This window comes from Clytia hemisphaerica, unplaced genomic scaffold (assembly GCF_902728285.1).
Source record: "Clytia hemisphaerica strain Z4C2 unplaced genomic scaffold, Clytia hemisphaerica genome assembly, whole genome shotgun sequence".
NCBI classification, from domain to species: Eukaryota; Metazoa; Cnidaria; class Hydrozoa; order Leptothecata; family Clytiidae; genus Clytia; species Clytia hemisphaerica.
Window position 1 is genome coordinate 1,214,259 of NW_027104389.1, and position 22,900 is coordinate 1,237,158.

Here is a 22,900-nt window from a genome sequence, read left to right on the forward strand (position 1 = left end):
AATAAGACTAATATCAGGACTTTCGCATTTCCAGAAGAATGCTTTAAAGAAAGTCATCATATTATCTGAGATATTTAAACTGAATGATAGACCTATAGTTTCTGTAAAAGAAACTCTTTCTCTAGAAGGTGAGCAGTAGCCAAGTCCGGTAAAGGGTCATGGCAAAACCCAGCTGACACACGACCTTGTTTTAACGTCCATCTAACGTGATGTGAGTGTTGTAAACATTAGATAAAACGTTGAAACAACGTTGTGTGCCAGCTGGGAAGGACCATACGGCTGTTTGGTACAGTCTGATGTACTAAATAAAGCCAAAAGTATAAAAGTAAATTACAGAGGGATGGCTTTCTTTTTTCTTATAAAACCATACAAAAAAACGAAAAAATTTAAAGCAAAAAATCTAAAACCTAAGTAAATAATGCTAAAATTGATATCTCTACTTAATCTTTGTTTCATCCAAGCAAAACGCTTGTAATCTATCATACACAGGTAAATTGAAAGACACTACGGTGAAGTGCACTTCCAAAGGGGTTGATGCATGTTTAAGTTGAAAAATACACTCCTCAATGCAAATAGTTCAGTAGTTTGGAATCATAACTGGATAAACAATTTTTTTTAAATAAAACAGTTTGAAGGTCGAAAGAGTCAACACAAATCTACATGATAAAGTGTCTGTTGCTTTGTTGATACAGTTTATTGTAATTTCTATTGCCTTAATGTCCGATGAAAAAAAAAAAATTCTTCCTGCCCGCTTTTTAAACACTACTTTTTCGTGCCTTTGAAGAGGGGTCACCGAGATTCCGGTATTGACCGATATTCTGGTTTAGAAAGGCTTAAATTCTAGCACTCGGTGGAACATTTTGTCCGGTATTTGGCCGGAACGCAGGCATGAAAAGTTACCAATATTCCGGTACTTTGCAGCCTCGCAAACCCTCCGCTGCTTCGTAATTTTGTTTTACGATCTCGTGGCGACTCAAGGATGACATGGTCCTAAAAATTACATTGATGAAAAATAAACTCTTGTAAATTGATTATTCTACCAAAAATTAGCGAAATAAATGGTAATAAAATTGTGATAACTAGGGGATGATATTAAAATCAAAATGTGAGTATTATAAGTGTAAAATCTATTAAAATATTTAAGGGTAAGATAATAAATGGATCCAAAAGAATTTTAGTCAAAACAACGGAAAACAGTATCTATTGTAGCATCAATTCTAAAAGTGACAAAACTATATTCCAAAATAAAGATTTTTTAGTACTAATTCCCATCAGAGAGAAATTTGAATCTGAGCGATTTACCATTCAGCTTGCAATCAAATATAGTTTGGTTTTATTTGCAAGAAACAATATTCCTTTTTTACTTCAAAATACATTCTTTAAATAAATATTTCAGCTATAATAATTCAAAAAATAATAATTGTCTTTTCTCGCAAGTTTACATTTTGTATAAAATCTCAAGTAGCATTAATCCGAAATCCCGATTCGGATTTGTATCGGAATTTTGAAAACCGACTTTCTCAAAATCGGAATCTTAACAATATCCACCATTATTCCTCATCAACAGTACAAATTCAACTCCAAATAATCATTTTATCATCTTAACAAATCCCATTTTTCTAAATTTTCCACATAGCCTAGTGACTAGTTACTTTCGTACATCCTTTTTCCTCATTTTGATCATTTTTTCCACACGTCCAAATTGTTTTTGTTCCACCATTGTTTCTCTCAAAATTCAAAACTAGAAAAAATACGAGTTAACGATGAAATCAACATTTTGCAAGAATTTTGAACTTATACTGTGTACTAAGTACTGAAACACTTTGATAAACTCGTTGGAAAGATATTACTGAATTTCTAAATTTTAGGTATTTGTATGTAATTGACAATGTAACATAAAGCATAAAGTGGTTTTGAAACAATTTGTTTGAACATTTTGTCAGCTCGTTGGAAAGATATTGGAGAGAATTTTTAAGATGACTGTTTTGTAGGGATTTGTGATATCCTCATGAACCAGAGTTTAACGTTTTGGTAGGTCGTTGGAAAGATATTAGTTACTGAGCATTATTGACATTACTGTCTAAATATAGTCATAGACTGTTTGACCTGATGAAAAGTTTTGAATACACTGACACCCTAACCCCGCCTTCCCTAATAGCTCAATATATTACTCTGCGTAGGTGGCTAATTCTTGACAAGTAGTGGGTGTTTTAAGGTTTATGAAGGTTTTAAGGTTTAATCAAAATTCTTAAAAGCTTAGAAATTAACCACCGTTATGCTAAAGCTACTTAGAGAGATTTCATCATAATTATATCAAACGATGAAGGTTGACTGACGTGAATTAAACAAACAAATAAACAAGAATGCGAACATGCTAAATTTGTGCAGTACACACAATCGATATCATTTCAAGTTTTGAGATTTCTCCTTTTATGGAGGTATGGCGTTCAAAATGTCACAATACAATGGAAAAGATAAACACTGCAATGACATCGACATTTTTATTGAAGGCAGATCATGACAAAAACTTTTTACAATTGTTGACGTCAGACTTAGAGAAATTATCATGACAGCAATTTTCTTAATGTTGAAGGACATTTTATAAGGACAATCGTGAAAAGATGCGTGAAATGGCTGCTACATTTCTTCACAATTATATGTGATCTCAAAAATGACTGAAGAATGCCCAATGTTGAATAAAAGATAGCCACAAGAAAACATAATACAATCAAAGTAATCTTTGTAGAGCCTTCAGTTGATTTGTAAAGTTCTTATAAAATAAAGTAAATCATCAGTGAGTTGTCATAGCGACAACTTCATATAATTATAACTTGACATTCGATGCTCCGTCTAAACGCAGCTCTTCTCTCTTCTGAAGTCAAGTACTCACAAACCATTTGATACGTTAGGTTTTTATAAGAAACCTCAAAGCATCTTCCATCAAACAAAAAATAAGGAATGCGAAATGTTCGAAAAACTATATGCATAGGGTTCGTTTCGGTTTCTGTCGAAATGAAATTGTTTTTGAAATTGCACACACGTTTGATTTCCTATCAATTTCAATGATTTTACTAACGAAGTTTAGATCGAAATATTGTAGCTAAAGTGTTTCTGGTACATACTCAAGTTGTAAAAGAAGACCCAAAGGAGGCGGAAAAAATCTTGAAAAAGAAACAAAAAGGAATAGACGATATCGGCTTAACGAAATTCTCCCCGAATGATTACCCATGATGCATTGCGCAAAAAAATTCAGTAAGTCAATATTGTCCGTGAATTTTTTTGCGCAATGCATCATGGGTAATCATTCGGGGAGAATTTGGAAAGCCGATATCGTCTATTGCTTCCACAGCTTTTTGATCAAAACTGGACAAAATTCTCATTAAAAACGAACCTCCTTTCACAACCACAAGTTTTACTTTCGTATTCTCTTTTACTACAACAAGGTTATGTTCTTACCGAAGAAATAGAATGGAGAATATTTGAAGGAGTGGGAGATTCTAGAAACATAAATGGGATTGAAATGCCTGAAGTCAGCATGAAGTGAAAAACAAATTATCGAAGTAAATTGACCTCCATTATTGCATGATCATTGATGGCCATTACTTTCGTAAAAGAATATGCAATTTTGACTTGGAATCACCTGACAGCTTCATGGATCTATGAATGCTCCCATCATGGTAGCGAAAAAAAACTTTTGAGCACGCCCCTGTATTAAGGAGATGATGGACAACCTTTTGAGCACGCCCCTGTATCAAAAAACAATGGATAAAGTTTTGAGTTTTGAGCTCATAACCTTTTGAACACATCCTTGTATCAAGAAACTTTAGATAGCATTTTGTGCACTTCTGTATCAAAGCAACCTTGAATATGTTTTGTGCACACTGTATCAAAGAAACTTTGGATAGCATTTTGTGCACACCCCTGTATCAAAGAAACTTTGGATAGCATTTTGTGCACACCCCTGTATCAAAGAAACTTTGCATAGCATTTTGTGCACACCCCTGTATCAAAGAAACTTCACATAGCATTTTGTGCACACCCCAGTATCAAAGAAACTTTGGATAGCATTTTGTGCACACCCCTGTATCAAAGAAACTTTCATAGCATTTTGTGCACACCCCTGTATCAAAGAAACTTCGCATAGCATTTTGTGCACACCCCTGTATCAAAGAAACTTTGGATAGCATTTTGTGCACACCCCTGTATCAAAGAAACTTTGCATAGCATTTTGTGCACACCCCTGTATCAAAGAAACTTTGCATAGCATTTTGTGCACACCCCTGTATCAAAGAAACTTTGCATAGCATTTTGTGCACACCACTGTATCAAAGAAACTTTGGATAGCATTTTGTGCACACCCCTGTATCAAAGAAACTTTGGATAGCCTTTTGAGCACATCTCTGCATCCAAGAAAGAAGATAACTTTTTGGGTGTACTCCATTGTACTTGTTCTTGATCTATAAACCAGACGATAGCCTTTTGGACACATCACTGTATCAAATACTTTCGAGAGCAGAAACTTTCGCTAGATTGCAAAATCGCGAAACTTAGCGAATTTTACTTTCACAAATTTTACTTTTGGAACGAATTAAGTGGATATAACTTCAAGAGCAGCCGCCTGTAGATTTTTTTTAAATATCTGTTTTTTTTAATATCTGTTCTTTTTTCCCAGGAGAGTAAATTTTGTGGATAAATCTAGGAGAGACTTTCCTCAAAACACCTAGCAGCACATTTTAGGGAAAAATAATTTACATACACATACAATTTTCCAGCGGACAATCTGTTCAAAAAAATCCAGGAGCTAAATTGTGAAAAACACAACCAGATGCCAGATTTTTTTTGCAGGGAGCTTCATAATTTTCTTAACGAAAGGTGTCATTTTCTATGAACATTTTAACTTTCTTAGAGAATAGCTGTTATATTTTTCCAGGAGCATAATATTTCTAGAGAACAGATATACATTTTCCAGGAGTCCCATTTTTTCCCAGAACAGAAATACAATCCAGGAGAGCCAAGGATACAGAACAGATAGTTTTTTTTCAGGAGAAAGGAACCTCAAGAACAGATATTTCATACTTCCTAGCCGATGGCTGCTCTTGCGAATTTTAGAATGTTATTTAATTTTTCAGGCAAAAAAAGCGATAAAATGCACAAAAACTGAAATTTGAGTATAAAATAGCAAAAAAAGTGTACTTGTCGCGGAAAAAACTTTCTCGAATTTCTCGTGTAATTTCTTACTTGGCAGAAACTTCGAAAAAAGGGCAAAATTCTCCCCATAAAGTAAACAATGGGTAAAACGTTTTGTGGATATTTCCATATCAGTGAAAGAGGGGTGCCATATATACATACATTATGAAATTTATTTTTGCATTTCTGCATTGTGGATTTAATTCGTTATCGTCAGTGAAGTGTGAGCTAAAAAGCTCAAGAACAAGAAGATGACCTTTAAGTTTTTAAAAGTTTTTCTATAAAAATGTATGTCTAAGGTAAAACGTTCAAAATACAATAAACAATACGTTGCTCTAAATCAATAATAATAATTCTTTAAAAATAAACACACAAAACTACTAAAAGTCATTCCCAGAGATTCATTATTCGAAACACTCATTGATTGTTGTTTTTTTGTATAGAAGGGAATTCAATGGGTTATTCCAGAAAAAAATTGTATCACTATGTTGAGGAGTTCTTTTTCAAAATAGGTGACCCCCTGGATTTTTTCCCAAATTTTCAGGACCGCCTTGGATTTTTTCCTCTCATTTTTAGGACCAACCTAGATTTTTGTTTTACTAACCCCTGGATTTTCAACCTCATTTTACTGACCACCTTGGATTTTTTATTTTCTAGACCAGCCTGGACGTCACACCTCCTCAACATCAGACTATTTCTCTATTAAATATTGCAGATTTCTCCCCGTTTTTACTCTGAGATTTCGGCCAAGGGGACCTAAATGGAATAGGGATTGTCTCTGGATAATGCAAACAACACAAAACTAATATCTTTGATCACCTTTACAAAATCCCATTCAGCTTTGTGTCCAGGTTTCACAAATTAATAAACACATTGGGCTTTTCCAGAAAAAAATTGAATATGGGGAGGGGGAGGGGGTGGAGGATATAACATTTTTTGGAAATTTACCTCCGGACATATTGTGACTTTTGACCCCCCAGACAGCAGGTCTAACCCCCCCCACCAAACAAGCATCAGCTTCAAACAGAGCAAAATTACCCCAAAACAGAGCTAGTTGCAGATGTTTAACTACCCCCCCCCGGACACTATATCCTCCACCCCTCATGTACGAACATTTTTTGGAAGAGCCCATTCATAGAAAAAGTTCTCACAAGTATCACACGAAAATTCAACTTTTGGAATATATATATATGTCCACTGAGAAGCTCCCCTTTTTGAGTGGGCGTGTTTTGTAGCTTTTGAGCGTTGACCTAAGTATAATAAAAAATCTAGACAAATCCGGGTGATAAATAAAAAATATAATTGAGAATATATAATATTAACGTAGTGAAAAAAGGAACTAAGACACTATCAAATGAATAAACGTTATACACTAAATATAATTTAAACTGTTTCCTTTTAAATACTCTAGTACTGACACGCAAAAAAATCTTTGAAATATCAATAAATTAATAATATTCGTTAAAAACGGTAACATTTTCAAAGAGCGTACAAAAATTTTAACACATTTACTTTATTAAAATTGCCTACAATCTGTCTGAACTGAAAAAAAATTAAGAAATTTGAAAGGCCGCTATATATTTAGATTGTGATCGGCCCTTATCAAGAATAGAAACTTTAGGAAGACTCGATTAGGGAAAAACCCAATCTACAGTTTCCCAAAATAATTTCTCTCGAAGCAATCAATCAATTGTTTTGGGCTATCACCATCAGAGTCGTAGTGAAGCCTTTCTCCAGTGATCATTGAAGTCAAAAAATGAACCCCTCTTCATCAACTTGCCCAAATGAATACAAAGAGCAGCCTACTGTATGAACAGCGTTGCAAAAATGTTGAGTATGCATAGCTCAAACACTAAAAAGCTTGAGTATAACACAAAACTTTTCATTTGAAATGCGATACAATAATGTAAGAAAGTTTAGAGTTAAGTATGAAATGTAAATAAATAATCTTTGAAGTGTCTTTCTGATTAAAAACTACTCCCAGTTGTATACCTGGAATCTAAATCACTATACTTTCCATATGAAGAATATCATTAATTTTCTCAGGACGGGAGTGAATCAAAATAATGCAGTGAAAAAAAAAGTAAAAAAATAGTATCTATAATGTTTGGAGCCTTTCAAAAGGAGGTCGGTTCATTTTATTTCATAAAAAAACGTACAACTACCAAGAACTAGAAAACTAGATTTCTGACAACAAGATTTACACCTAAAGCCAACCACTTACAGTAACGGTATACGAAAGCGAGGTTCTTGATTCTGACTGGTCGTTTGATGTGTTGACGTCGCAACGGGTGGTTGCCTAGGCGACATACTGTTATCACATTGTAAAAATTCGAACGGTTCAAAGTCATCCATTCGGTCCACATTTGAAGCACCGTTAGTTGACTCGTAATTTGAGGTCGGGACAGGACCAGCAAGCCCGTACATGCTATTCTCAAAAGTTAAGTCCATACTCATGTTGTGAGGGTTGTAATTGTCTTTATACCTGCCATGATGCAATGAATTGTGGCTGCTCGATTGCACGTGCGTGTCGTGATTATTAGAATGCGCGTGCGTCGGATGGTGAGAGCCGTTGCTATTGGGATGATGATGGTGGTGAGGTAGACTGGAAGCCGATGACTTGTTCGAAGAATTACTTCGATAAAAGTTCTGTGAATGATGTGTAAGAGCGGAATGAGACAAATATTCTGCACACGTATCGTAACTACCCGTTTCGAAATTCATTCGTGAAGGTGCCGGTTCGCCTGTGTCAACCGTTTTCAACAAGCCCAGTGAAGGAGGGTAATTACTGTTGTGAAAGGAGGACGGGAACGCTCCATCGTTGCTTCGAAAACTATCCGAATAATCGTAGTAGCCCGCGGGCGTGTTGGAGTGATAACCGTTAGCCTGACTCCCGGTGTAAGGTACGCTACCCACTTCGTAATAGCTACTCCCGACACCAGTGGAAGGCTCTTCTTTTATAGCAGCGATTCTTGGCGACGCCTCTTGTGAACGAACGGGTATAGCGGTACTACTGCTACCATTTTGATTAGTGCAGACTGGTTGTTTAGGCGGTGATTTATTACGTAGACCAGAATCAGATTCTTTTTGGTTGAAACCAAATTGTGTTTCGCCTGACGGTTGAACCTTGGTTGGGCTACAAAAAAGGAGGGGAAGAAAATATGTGCTTTATATATATTCGTTATTGTTATTCTTTTATGCTACCTTCGTTGGGCCTGTTTTACATTACATTACGGTATTTAAATTATCATTATGTATTACATTTGCGATTATTGTTTAAAAGTTTTAAAAGCCCAACCAAGGTATTTTGTGTATTTGCAGATGTGGTTTAAGTTTTATCTATATTGTTATTTAGATTTTGGTTAATTTACGTGTAGTGTAAACCATCCTTTCATAATGGGTTATAAATTCAAAAGTGAGCATGGACCTTAATAAGTAGCCTAAATGAAGTACTCGAATAACAGGTCGAATCAAAAGATACACGGAGGTTTAAGTACAAGTGGTATTCTCAGCTCACTCACCATTCATTAGGACACAAATCTTTAAGTAAAATAGAGGCTTATTTGGTGCAAAGTGTATATAGTAAGGTCCAATAGTTTTGAGCTCCTTTTTTTCTGGTTTGTCCATTATCAATTGGGTGTGTGATCACAACCAATTTTAATTAATATACTATTGTGAAGATAAGAACTTTTTAACTAGGTTTGTAAAAAGTCATTCATTACCTAGATGATACTGGACTAACACCACACTATGTTGTATAAAACATAGGAATAATTAAAAAAGTTACTAAATCTCCAGCTTACCTCATAGCTTGTGTTTTTCTCGGTGACCTGAAAAAAAGAAAACTCTGGATTAGAACTGATGCAATAGAATAATCTTATGAAAAAAGTCTGAACCGAGCTTTTACAGAGAATATGTATATTGAAAAAGATTTTCTGTAAAAGTGGCTCCCATCCGACATCACAAACGTCCATTTCTATAACTGAATGTGGAAAGGTAACACACAGGTTTTTAAGTTTTTAAAATTATTATAATACAGTAGAGTTTCTTTAAATCAAACCTCCATAACTCGAATATCTCCTTAGCACGTTTTTCTCGTTCCCTTAGTTAACAATTACTTATAAGCCATACTCCATAACTCGAACAAATTTATGTTCCCCGTTCGTGCTCGAGTTATGAAGACTGTATAAAAATACTTACTTTAGTGAGCGTGACAGGTGAAGTTCTGAGAAGGATTGCCGACCTCCTTTTCCCCAATTCTCGAAAATTGATGGAGCCACGTAAGTGAAACCCTGTGAAGAAGTAAATGAAAGGTTCACAATGTTTTGTTCATAAAGGTTCTCTATTTGATTAAAAATAGGATACGTGCTGAAAAGAAATGAAAAAAAGACATTATTTTTGGTGCGGAGATTGTCCTGTCGCGTGATATGGGAAACCTACCTGGAAGATTTTATCAACACTGTCACTGAGCATTTTATCACAAGGTGAATCTACTGGTGTTTCTTTGGTGAAGCGTTGATCGAATTGGCTGACATCTTCTTCGCATGACTGTATGTGAGAAGGATAGGATAAACAAGACTCAAAAATGCATTTCGAACTACTATCACTTAAGATGTATTCCGACTACGACTGCGACTGTAGTATGATAGAGAATTTTAAAAGACGTCCAGAATAAGAGGTCAACAATCTTTTCTCTAATTCTTTGACGCATACTGGTTTGTAACACATATTAGCGAGTTTGCAGTATTTTTTAATAACCCGCACTTCTGACCCGCAAATCGAGGACGGTAAAAGTGCTGATTTACCGTTGTCCTCAGCTAGCCAGGAGCTAGTCAAATTTACCGTCTTCGTCGTAGAACACCACACATACATAAACTCATTATTAGCTCTTATTGTAACTATAGCAGATTCCAAGACAGAAATGCTTAGCAAAGCTCAGTACCACAAATGAAAGATTCTACAAATGAAATTAAGATATATATAACTATAATTTTTCGCAATTTGACTTGCAATGTAATAACAAACAAAAACTTACAACGGCTGGTTTAAAGGGTGGCTCCACATTCCTGTCATACAAATCTTTCCAATCAATGTGTCGGAAGAATGCATGTTTCTATGACAACAAAAATGATTGTAAAATAAAAATTTTACACCAAGATCTTTCGATTTAGGCTAACATTAATATTTTCTCGCTATTTTTAGCTGGTTTCACAAATTTAATCTAAACGCAATTTTTAAAAAGCCAATTGGCATAATAATAAAATATATACAGAAATTTCACAACTTTTTGGGACCGCGAAATTAAATTTGGCAAAAAAATTATTCCGATTAAACCAGTATCTACGAGTGCGGAACGTGATGAAGGGCATGTACCTTTAAAGGATCTGCATCGTCAGTTCCACCGCCCAGCCTGCTATCTGGATGTCGCTTCAATAACTAAAGGGTAAATTTTTTCCAATCATTTTGTACATAATGACTAGTGTGAAAACACGAAACTCAGAGTAATGTACTTTACTTAGTTTTTTTTTGATGGAAGATAACTTTTAAAAATATTGATACATGGCTCTGTTTTTTTGAACTGATCGGGTACTCTATGACATTGATTTGCCACATTTGTTTTAACTAAAGGGTATAAAAAACGAAACAATGAGATACATACAGAAAGAAACAAAAAAACCGTCCCCAAGGAAATATTCTCTTATAATTTTTTACCCATAGTCATAATTTTTTTTTTTTTTTTACCGAGAAATTTATCTTAATTAAGTCAGGGTTTCACAAATCATTAAAAGAGATTCAGAGAGCATTGAAGCTCGTCACAATCTCACAAGTAGCATATGAAGATTCAACTTTGGGAACATAAAAGCCAAAAACTAGTTGCAATAGATTTATAAATGTTATTGAATTACTACCTTTCTTAGGAGGTCTCTTGATTCTGCTGTCAGATAAGGTGGAAGAACCAGCTTGGCTTTCAAAATCTGGAACAAAAAACAATATCATTAAGATTGAAAAGGAGCCTCTTTAACAAAAGCTTATTATAAGCGGGAAAGTTTTTACTTAATTTTATTCCCATGAGTGACATGTCAAAGGAAAGCATGTAATGTTATCATCAAACCAGGGGGGGGGGTCGATAGTAAAATCTCAGACATATTATATGAGTAGTAAAAGGATTTTTACGAATTTTTACATACCACCACCCAGACTCTTGGAAGAGGTATTTTACTACCCTGGTAGTAAAAGTTTTTAGGACAATTTGTCATGGAGACCACCTTTTTTTTGGTTGCTTTTCGGACTGATTTTACAAAAAAAGCTAAAAAATGATTATTTCTGTGACACATTTTTCACTTAGTGCAAAAATCAATGTTTTGCCCCTAGAATTAAAGTCTGTTTTATATTGACAAAAACTTTCCAACAGTAAATATTTTCAAAAATATAAAGATTTCAAGATTTTTTCAGAAAAGTCACCCAAAAAATTAAAAGAATTACAAAAATAGCTAAAATTTGCTAATTTTACCAGTTTTAACTACCCAGGTAGTAAAATCTTTTCAATATTTAACACATAGATACCACCCATTTTAGTATTTAAAAACCCTGGGGAGTAAATTTTTTTTTCGATTTTTCATCACACCACCACCGTAGTAAATGTCATTATGTCTGAGATTTTACTACCGACCCCCCCCCTGATCAAACTTAGACTCAACATTATCCAATCAAAAAAGCTCAAACTGAAGGATATGAAAGATCATAGAGGAATTCGCAATCAGGTAGTGTAAGAATGTTTTTCACGAGTTTAACAGTACCTTTTCCTGGGTCTTTTTTCGATTTTCTGAACAAAATGGAGGCTGAAAAAAAATATATTTCAGTTACATGTATGTATATGGAAACTGTAAGAGCTGATATTACAAGAACTAATTTTGGTAGTGACGAATATTCAGTTGTCAATTACAGCGACGTAGTGTAATATTATTATCGTAAATAAGCAAAACCCGTTTGTAATATTTTGTAATTTGTTCTGCAGAGTATATCACTTTGATATCCTAGTATTGGCAAAGAATATGGTGATTACAAGTTAATGTGACAATAATGGTTTAATAAAAAAAACCTAGGCAAAAAAAATAGAAAAATATGGCAAAAAACTTCAAACAGTCATTCAAAGTATTCAAAGATGTACACTTACTGCTCCTGTTAACATATCAAACATGAGGGTTCCCAAGCTCCACCAATCCACAGCTTTGCCATGTCCACTACGTGTCAAGACTTCAGGTGCCCTATTTTGATAAAAAAGAACCAAAAATTTTTAATTTTTTTTTAAAACCAGACGACTTTTGTTTTTTAAAAGTCCTGTTACCGGACCTAGACTTAAAATCGCTAAAATTGCAGAAAATTGCGCTAAAAAATCCCCTTTTTGGGGAAAACACTAACTCTAAAATTTAATTTTTCATACTATAGCATCTTTTTTAATAATTTTGCTTACATGTCATTCTTATTCATAAACTTTCCATCCATTTCATAAGCAATTATTCTAATTAAAACCAAAGAGATCACTTTAGCCGAGAAGTGTCAAAGAAAAGTCAATCAATCTAAAAATTTAAGTTAATCCGGTTCTTACATATACTCAATGGTTCCACAAAAGGTGTGCGTTCTGTCTGCATGGAAAATGGATTCTTTACACAGACCAAAATCAGTAAGTTTGATGTGACCTTTGAGGTCCAATAAAATATTCTCTGGTTTTAAATCCCTGAAAAGAGAGTTGAGAAAAAGTCAAATAAAAGAAGACAGGTAATCACATATTTGTTTGATCTCAAATTTGTAATAATTTGATAAAGAAAAATATAGTGTTCTTGGAATTACCTATAAATAATGCCTTCACTATGTAAATGCTCCAATGCCAAAGTAATTTCTGCTAAGTAAAAACTGAAAAGGAAAAGAAGGAATACTTTTTAAATTTAATATACATACATATGAATTATCTAGAAAAAAAAAACACAACCCCATTAAAGATTTGATGTACAAAAGTAGGGGAATACAAAAACCTTTTTGATAACTAAAGCTTGATTTCATAGTTCTGACCAGTTAAAGTAAAAAACCTAATTGAAGAGCCGGTGCACATGTCATATTTTCTCATTGGAATAGTATCACTAAGATATACCTGGCTGTATCTTCTAAGAAAACACCTTCCCTCTCTAAATGCATGAACAATTCACCACCTAGATAAGAAGAAGTAATTTTGTCCATCTATACATATCTACAGATCTATACATAGTTCAGTCAACTCTCTCTAATTCAAACCTCTATTTTTCGAATATTTCTGTAATTTGAAACTAAGCTAATAGTGTGGTGTGTTACAAAAATATAGGCTGTTTGTAGGAGAAAAATAAGATCTACCTTATTGGAACTAATTTTCGCGGGAACTAATTTTCGCGGTCGAAAAAAATTATCCGAAAAATTACATTTCGCGGGTTCTAATTTTCGCGGTTTTTTCCATTCTGGAATTTTCGCGGGTTTTAATTTTCGCGGTTTTGCCCTTTTTTGGACAAATTTCTTTCATTTTCGCAGGGATTTTTCAAATTTTTCGATAAAATTGGCAAAAATTTATTTCGCGGGAATTAATTTTCGCGGTTTTCAACTCTCAAAATTTTTCGCGGGATCAAATTTTCGCGATTTTGATGAAAAACCGCGAAAAACGCTAAAATTAAAACCCGCGAAAATTAGTTCCAATAAGGTAGTTAAAACTTTCTCCTAACCTTCTCTATAGGATGCTTGTGCTTATACCTCAGGAAAAAATCCCCTAAAATCCCACTGATGACCCCGCAAGTTCCACTTTTCGCCACATTTTGGTCTAAAATTGACCATAAATCTGCATAAATAGCATCTTGTGTGAATTATCTTGAGTTAGGTAATGAAATCGGCTATACCCGTTTAAAAGTCTTCTATATAGTTTTTCAAGAGCTTTCAAATGGTATACTTGATAATGTCTGCTTAGGGTTTTGCCTTGGGAAAAAAGAAATGTCCCAAAAAAGGGATGTTCCATCAGTGGGATTTTAGGGGATCCTGAGGCATAACCATCCTATAAAGAAAGTCTGGAGAAAGTTTCAGCTAGATCTTATTTTTTCCCCGTAAATTATGCTAAACAACCTCACTATAATGGTCCCCTCCACTGGAAAGTGGTGTAATATACATTCTGTAATCCAAATCTTTTTATAATTCAAAGAAAATTTATAATACCTATAAAGCTCGAATTAGAGAGAGTGTACTGTATATTTATAGAATTGGCAGGGGTGTTAAGTGATAACATAATATTTTCATTTTAATATTTATTTTTTTGGAAATACACAAAGTTGATTCAAGTTTTAACTGGAGCTGGAAATCTAGCTGAAATCACAGAATCTAATTTAGAATTGTCAGTTTTAACGATTTTTTCTTTCACTTCTCAAATACTGAGAAAGACTGTTTTATTTGACTTGTGACAGCAATGTCAACACTTTGACAGCTATGTGTGGAATTTCTGAAAAATGTCAGGAATGTTTATCTTTCTCAAAGTAAAAAAATTACGAAGATAAGATAGATACAAGACTAAACAAATGTACCAGAACGTCTTACCTGGCAAATACTCCAATATCAAATATAGTTTCTTTCCAGTTTGAAATGCGTATAATAGATCAACAATGAAAGGGAACTGAGGAAGGAAAAAAAAAGACCTTTAAAAAACATGTTTTTATAACCTTACAGTAGTTACTAGAGATTTCAGATGATTTGGGTAATTAAAGCTTCATTGACCAGTACAAGATAAAAACTAATTACCTTAATTGCTTCTAATATATTCCGTTCAGCTTTGGTGTGTGCAGTGTCTTTTTGATTGCGAACAATTGTTGCTTTTTTCAAGACTTTCATTGCAAATATTTTGTCAGCATCCCGACCTGTCCTTTTGCGTACTAGGAATACCTGAAAAATAAAATAAAATAAAAGCAATAGAACCCTTGTTTTTATAAGTCATCAATGCTTAATTAAAAATTTTAGTTTTAAATACATGTTAAATCTTCTTGACTAAAAGCAAACCATAAACAAATAGAAAATAGTCAGGGGCATAATTTCTAATTCTGCATCCCCTACTGAGTAAGGAAATTGACTCTACAACAATCATCAATTATAATTACCTTGCCATATCCACCTTTCCCAAGTACCTTCAAAAGGTCAAAATCTGACGGTCCCAATTTTTCTTTGGGGTTGACTGTTTCTTGACAGAGTGGAACTTTCTCTACATCATCACCAAGTGCTTCAATCCTAAGGCAAAAAAAAATTAAATTGAAATTGACTATCCCAACTTTTGTGATATTTGAGTCAAAATTGTATTGATATTAATTATAGCACTTAAAATTCCGCAAAAAGGCATCATTTTCTTGGGGCTTTGCCCCATAGACCACACCAGGACTGTCCTGGACCAGTTGATTGGGCTGTTTACAAGGCCCTAGACCTCCTGTCTGCTTTTTTCAAGCCTAAGGCACATTCTGAAACTCAATCTTTTGATTAAAAATGGTAGCAGCTCCAACTCCTGGAAATTTGCCTGAATGAATGAAGGATATGAATTCAAAAAAAGGAACTGTTTGAACTCACATGTGATCATGATCCATCTCCTCCATTTCTTGAATCTGAAGAAAAAAAATCAAACCTTTTTTATACCAAAAGTGAAACATACTTCATCTGGCTGTAAAGAGAACTTTTTCCCTCACAAAAATACAGGTGTCAAAAAATGTTTTGTCCATGTTCATAAACAATATTCAAAGGCAGAAAACTTTCCCTGTAAACTGATATTTTTCCAGATCATATCAATCGAATGGAACAGACTTTCAAAACAAATTTAACCAAATGGAATGCAATGATTAATTGCAAATACCATCCCCAAACGCAATTGAATGCAATTTTCATATTCAATTGAGATTCGATTGGGTTGGGTTTTTTGGTTGTGCTTCATTTGGAAAATAACGAAGATGAAAAATTACCATCAATGGGCTATTCAAAAAAAAATTGTACAGGGGTATTCACAAAATTTTCTCACCAACCCCCCTCCTGGAAATTTTGGATAACAAATTATCCCCTGGAAATTATCCCCTGAAATTTTGTGAAAAGGGCCTGGAAAATGACTATTGTGTATTGATGTCAGTTTAGAGGAGAGAACCACCTGGAAACCTGTAATACCTTGAGATTGGGTAACTTGCATCAGTGGAGACATAGCCCTCAAATGAAAGACCTGGCTGGTCATTAAAATACAAAATTAAATCAAAACAAAAATGGTAGAGTAGAACTGCGAGCAGTGCTGCGTAGTTGTATTTTAATGACCAGCCAAGTCTTTCATTTGAGGGCTATGCATGTTAGCCTCCACTGATGCAAGTTACCCAATCTCACGGTAACTAATAACCCCCTGAAAATCTGAGAAATGAACCAAAACCCCTAGGAAAATCAAGGCTTGGACTGCCTGGCGTTTGCGCGGCGAATAGAATATCTTGCAAATCAATATATATGCATAAAATTGACGAAATTTTTTCTGTATTATTCTTAGGTGACATCACCATCGATCCTTACAATTGACAGTACAGGACAGTATGAACTGGTATGAACAATGGAGAACCAAATTTGACAATGCATACCTTATTGGTATATATTTTCGCATGTTACAAATTTTCGCGGGTACTTAATTTCGCGAGTTTTTTGCTCAATTTTCGCAAAATTTAATACTGTTTAAATTTTTCAAAATTGGACACGATCAATAATATGAGACAATCAATAATATGAGACAACATTGTGGACATCATAAAATTGTCCAAAAATTTGTTTTGTTAATAAGTTTCTGAATTTTAATTGTCATGGGTCGAAAATTTAACAGAAGTTAGATATTAATACGTTCTTTAAATATTTAAAAAATTAAAAACTTCATTTTTGACAAAGATATGATAAAAAATTAACATTGTTAACATCTTATCAATTCAATGAAAGTCTAAAAAGTCTGAAATCCCCCAAAATGAAAAATAATTTATTGCTATGTTTAATTTAGCCATATATTAAATATTTACAAAATTTATCAGAGCGTTAACAAAATATTGATAAATTTGTAACACTGGTACACTCAGGAAATTACGAAAATGGTTTGCTGCTGTTGGAATCTAGTAAATTAGATTTAATGAGAAAGTGAATTTATCAGATAGAAATAACGATTGTTGCATGCATTTTGGACACAAAAGTGATAAATTTTTAACAATTTTGGCAAAAATTGAACTTATCTTAGCAAGGAAAAAATATAAGATATCAAGTTTTAAGTCAATTTGGGGCAATTTTTGGGTTTCAAATCAGGGTTCCAAAACTTTAAATTAGTGAAACTAAATTGCAGAAATGAATTTTATAAGATATGCGGATGCAACGTTTCAGGATAATAGAATATGAAAATTTGTAATTTGTAAGTACTCTAGATTTGGAGAAAACGTTGTTATAGTGTTTCACGTTAGTTCTGTTTAGTATTTTGTTAATATTTTATCAGTATTTTTGTTAATATTGGTGTTTGATTTATTCTAGTTTCTAGGGTGTTTTTAATTAGGTTGCAGATCAGCTTCTTGAGCATTTTGAAAGTTTTAATTAAGTATCCTTAAGTGGCAAAGACTAATAAAACTATAATAACAGAAAGTATATTGTTAAAATATTATCTTCTCTTCTATTGTCTGTTAACATTTTATCATTTGAATTCTATCTTTTTCTGATTTCGCTCCATTGATACTCAAGATTTTGTTAATATGCAAACAATTGGTCATTTTTTAACGATTTATGTCAATTTTGATAATATTTTAACACACTACTTAAACTTAATTAGTGTAATATTTACAAGTACATACTAGTTTTGGTTAAGTTTTTATCTATTTTTGTTCAAGTTATTCGAAATTGTAGTTCTGCGTATAGTTTAAAGAGATATGTATCAAAACAAAGAGTTAAAAATAAACGACCCAAATTTTGGCAGTTTCCAACAAATTTATGATAAAAATTACCAAGTTTTGAACTTCAATCTGATAAAAAATTATCATTTCATTGTTTTTGAGCCTGAAACCTGTCAAATTTGATAAAAAATTATCACATTTTTGGTATGTCCAAAGGATTTTCAATTTCAAGGTCAAATTAAAGTTTTAGACTATTTTTTATCATTTCCAAAAAATAGACCTTGTTAATTTTTTATCATTTTTTTGTCATCACTTTAGGTGTTAATAAGTTATCTTGATTTGATCATTGTGACACAGGATCTCAACAGTGTTAAAGATTTATCAATTTTTGAAGATACCATATCCACTGATATTTGTAGTACCCACTTAGTCGAATTGCTTGGGGGTCAACAAACAGGGAGTGACACAAATAATTGACAAGGTAAAGTTCAGTTCTTACAACTATTTCTTCTTCTTCATGAAAGACGTCTGCACTCTCTGCCAAGCTTGCAACTAAGAGGCTTTTGCCTTGCTCAACATAAACCTATCAAGGTAGGTATAAACCTATCAAGGTAGGTCACTACAATATTTGTCAATATTCACATGTTCAAATAATTGATAAAAGTTTAACACATGGTATCAATGTCCACAAGTAGGCCAAAATTGGTCTCATATTATTGATTGTGTCCAATTACAAAATCGCGAAATCAAACACACGTGAAAAATTTTTTCTTAGTACTTTGTTAGTTTTTTACATCAAAAACGTAGTGTTTCAAGCAAAATCAGTCTTTTTCTTGCTTTATATTCCCACTTTCTGAAAATACCTAGTTTAGTGAATCGCGAAATTTAATATACACGAAAATTTTGTGTGACGCAAAAATTGCGCGATAAACAAAGCACTTGAAAATCAAAACTAGGAAAAGCAAAACTTTCTTTTGGCCAAAAAAACATCAAAGATTGGCTGAGTTTAGCCCATAAAGTCTTGGATTTTCCTCTTCATAAACCTGACCCGAACTGGCCACTTTTCTGATCAGAAAAAGACCAGCAGGGTAGTTAAAAAATAAGCTTTGGATGGAAAGTTTTAGGCAGTTTCGCAAGCCTGCAGAAGATTTTTTAGTACAGTGGTGGTTATCCCAGGAAAAAGCAGAAAAGTCCTAGAAAAGCCAAGAAAATCTCAATAGCGCAGGAAGAGGAATGGGCCATTCCAGTTTATATGTTACCCCCAAACGTACGACCAGGGCTGGAAATAAGCGTCGGTCATCGGTCAATGTCCGACTGATAAAGCTATTTGACCGACTGAAAATCTTTTGTGTCGGTCGTGATGTCCGAATGAAAAAAGGAATAAACCATTAACTTGAGAGTTGAAAATAAATCTCTTACACCCTTGTCTCTTACTTAGCCTATTCTTTTAATACGCGCTTCCTTTGTAGCTTTCAGGGTGTTTCTAAGTTAACTTTTATCGACTTGCTTTCTTCGTTACTTTCTTTGTTTCTAAGATCACTTTTATCAACCCGCTTTCTTTGTAACTCTTTTAAGGGTGTTTCTGAATTACTTTTGCCAACTTGCTTTCTTCGTAAACTTCTTTGTTTCTAAGATCACTTTCATCAATTTGCTTTCTTCGTAACTTTCAAGGGTGTTTCAAAGTTAAACTTTTATCGACTCGCTTTCTTCATAACTTTCAAGAGTTTTTTTAAGACCATTTTCATCAACTTGCTTACTTCATAACTTTCAAGAGTGTTTCTAAGTTAACTTTTATCAACTTGCTTTCTTCTTAACTTCCAAGGGTGTTTCTAAGATCACTTTTATCGAATCAATTTCTCTGTTATATACAGTAACAAACTGTTCAAAGGTAACTTTTATTTTTCCTACTTTCTCCGTAACTATATAAAAATCCAGACCCGATCAATCGAACAATCGAACTAATTGAACTCCATCGAACGATTAAAGTTCGATTAAAAAAATTAATCGAACCTAATCGAACACTCACAATTTTTGAAGCAATAGCAGTTCGATTAGTTCGGTCAGTAAAAAGTTCGATTAGTTCGATAATATTAAATCCTCATATATCTTCCCTCGCTTGCAAAAACTTTGTCCTGGCACGTGATTGCCATTTCGACAGCTCCCGGACTTAACAGCTCGACGTTTATTGTACCCAGATATTTGTCTAATCCGGAATAAAGTCCGTAGCCCCCTCTGTTGCGATTTCGCGCGCGGCCGAGTGGTGGAATACTACGCCCCAACAAACCCCGCCTCTGGCGCTATAAGGATACAGGAAAAGTGTGTAATCCGTTATCGGAAGTAATTTCCTGATTTACATTCCGAATTTGGCTTTGAAAAGAAGCTAATATACGGTGGCGGAGCAGCACAAACTTGTCGAACAAAATTGGTTTATCGAACTGATCGAACCGAAACCCATTGATCGAACTTAATCGAACACTCACAATCTTTTAAAAAATCTTAGAGTTCGATTAATTTTTTTAATTGAACTTTAATGGTCCGATGGAGTTCGAGTAATTCGATTGTTCGATTGGTTCGACAAGTTCGATTGATCGGGTCTGGAAAAATATACACTGAATGACCGACAGGATTTTGAGTTTGACCGACAGGATTTCATTTCTGTCGGACATGATGTCCGATTGACTAAAAATATTTATTTGCAGCCCTGTACGACATGAAAATCCAGGACCCTGCCGACGCACCGGACTTAACGAACACCGGACACGCGAAAGGCCGGTGTAAAATGAGAATTTTTTTTACCACCGGACAATTTCTACACCGAACTTAAGGAAGTCGGATGTCCGATGTCGGAGAAGGATATTTTTCCCACCGGACAATCAAAACACCGGAAATGGCCAGTCCGGTGGGTCCGGTGTTTCTTAATTTTTTGTTTCATAAATGTCCGGCGTCCAAAATTCCCTGTATGCAACACCGGACTGACACCAGACTTATTGCGTCCGGTGTAGCGAAAGGATACTTTTTGCCACCGGACAAATACACCGGACAGTCCGGTGCGTCGGCAGGGTCCTGAAAATCCCCATGCCATTGCCCGTAGCCCGTAGCAAATTGCTTTCAAGAAAGTCTGGAATTTCTGTAACAAATTTACAAAATACCTATAAAAACTGTGCAATTCTGTTACTGTAAAACCTAAAAAATTCGTGGAATTCCAATACTTTAATGCAAAGTTATTAAGATAGAATTTCGATATTACTTTCGTCACTCTAAAGTTTGCCTGGAATTCTGTGCCAAAATTTATTTTAAAAATTGATGTTGTCCATTAGGGGATAATGTTTTTTTTTCTGGAATGGCCCAATCTATGCAAAATGAAGGTATTTGTTTTAATGCTCTTAAATAAAATAAACAGCAAACAAACTCAACTCACGTCATCTGAAATTTCATAATCATCTTCATCGCTTCCATCTTTGTGGAAATCTCCTTCAATTTGAAAAATACCAGTGGCCATTACTATAAATTCCTTGAAATTTACATTTGTATTGTGAACTATTGGCAGTTAAAATTTAAAACTTATAATTTTTACAAATTACAAATTAGGTCATTTCTTTTTTTTTTTTACTTGTGCTTTGCTCTGGATCGATCGTGGTGTGAAAATTTCCTTGCTTCGAGCCAAACGCCGGTGACCTTGGTCAAATGAATAAACTTTGTATTCCAGCTGTTTCAGCGTGAAATACAAATTGGAGTTTGACCACGACCCCCTTTCAGATTCGGTAATCTTCAGTTTAATTGGCGGGAATGACCAACAACGGAAACAACCCGGAAACAACCGGAGCCACCGGGGAGAAAAAGGTCCAACAAAAGTCCGACGAGACACCACACTCAGTAGTAGCGCAGCTAAATTTTTTTTTTTTTTTAAACTTGGAAAAATACTTTGTCTTTATCACAAAAACGTATACGTAGTAAAATCGAATATTTACATAGCTTACAGAAAAATATACAATAAATTAAAAAGCTAAGGCTATAGCCGGAGCCTGTCCCGGTATGGATATTGATGATAAAACATGGTAATAATAATAAGATTAGATAAAAAAAATAAAATTAGATATTTGCAATTGTTTCACTGACAATGGGGTTACCCTTGTCTAGTGAATCTAATAGTTCTTTCTGCGACCTACACGATCGACTTCCTCTAATACACATAGCAACAGCGCTTATTAGGGAGAAAGAAATCTTTCTTCGCAACCACGTAACCATTAGAGAGTAGGTGATGTTCTTTTTCTCACCGAGAGTCTCTGCTAAACGAGAGTAAAATTTTGTTGTTTCTCGCCCCATTCCACCAGTAGCGGAGAAAACAAGGGGAGTAAACGAACCGTGTTCAATTTGAAGAATGCGTTCACCATAAGATTTCTTTTTCTCCTTTTCGTTTATTTCAAAACACTTTTTGAGGCTCTGGTTGGCGTATCGCTTGGCAAGTGGGTTAAACACCCTTATATCAAAAAAGGCCAACTGTCCTGCTTGCCAGAAACCCCGTGCTTTAATGTCTAAACGTGCATTGTCTGAGACAATAGCTGAGCGTTCGTTAAACTCCTCTCCAGTGAGAGGTGTAAGAGCTGGCTCAACACAAACATCCTTGCATGTGCTACTCAGAAGGTTCGCCGTCAAATTTCGTAAATTATTATGACGAAGTGAAACAAATCCTCCTTTCTTGCACGTCAGTGAATGTTCAATCGTAAACGTTTCACCACACTCGCATTTGGCTGGTAGACGTTTTAAATTCCACCCGTATCGAAGGCGAATCAAGTCCCAAAATA

General features: G+C 34.4%; 1 protein-coding gene across 2 annotated transcripts; it reads right to left on the reverse strand.

Moving 5' to 3' along the window:
- Positions 1–1,362: 1,362 nt before the first annotated feature.
- On the reverse strand, positions 1,363–21,750 carry LOC136819643 (ribosomal protein S6 kinase beta-like). Of its 2 annotated transcripts, none has more exons than XM_067075882.1 (17): positions 21,517–21,750; positions 15,796–15,830; positions 15,339–15,465; positions 14,986–15,126; positions 14,785–14,860; positions 13,334–13,391; positions 13,036–13,098; positions 12,794–12,922; positions 12,362–12,452; positions 11,985–12,026; positions 11,097–11,162; positions 10,561–10,623; positions 10,223–10,300; positions 9,628–9,735; positions 9,388–9,479; positions 8,991–9,017; positions 1,363–1,741 (listed from the first exon to the last, which is right to left on the reverse strand). In XM_067075882.1, exons 1-17 carry the CDS (start codon positions 21,595–21,597, stop codon positions 1,729–1,731), a joined length of 1,290 nt encoding a protein of 429 aa, XP_066931983.1. In that variant the 5' UTR covers positions 21,598–21,750; the 3' UTR covers positions 1,363–1,728. The 2 variants fall into 2 exon arrangements, with proteins under 2 accessions (XP_066931983.1, XP_066931982.1); XM_067075881.1 differs by lacking the exon at positions 1,363–1,741 and adding an exon at positions 7,320–8,323 and having other exon boundaries at positions 21,517–21,691.
- Positions 21,751–22,900: the final 1,150 nt, after the last annotated feature.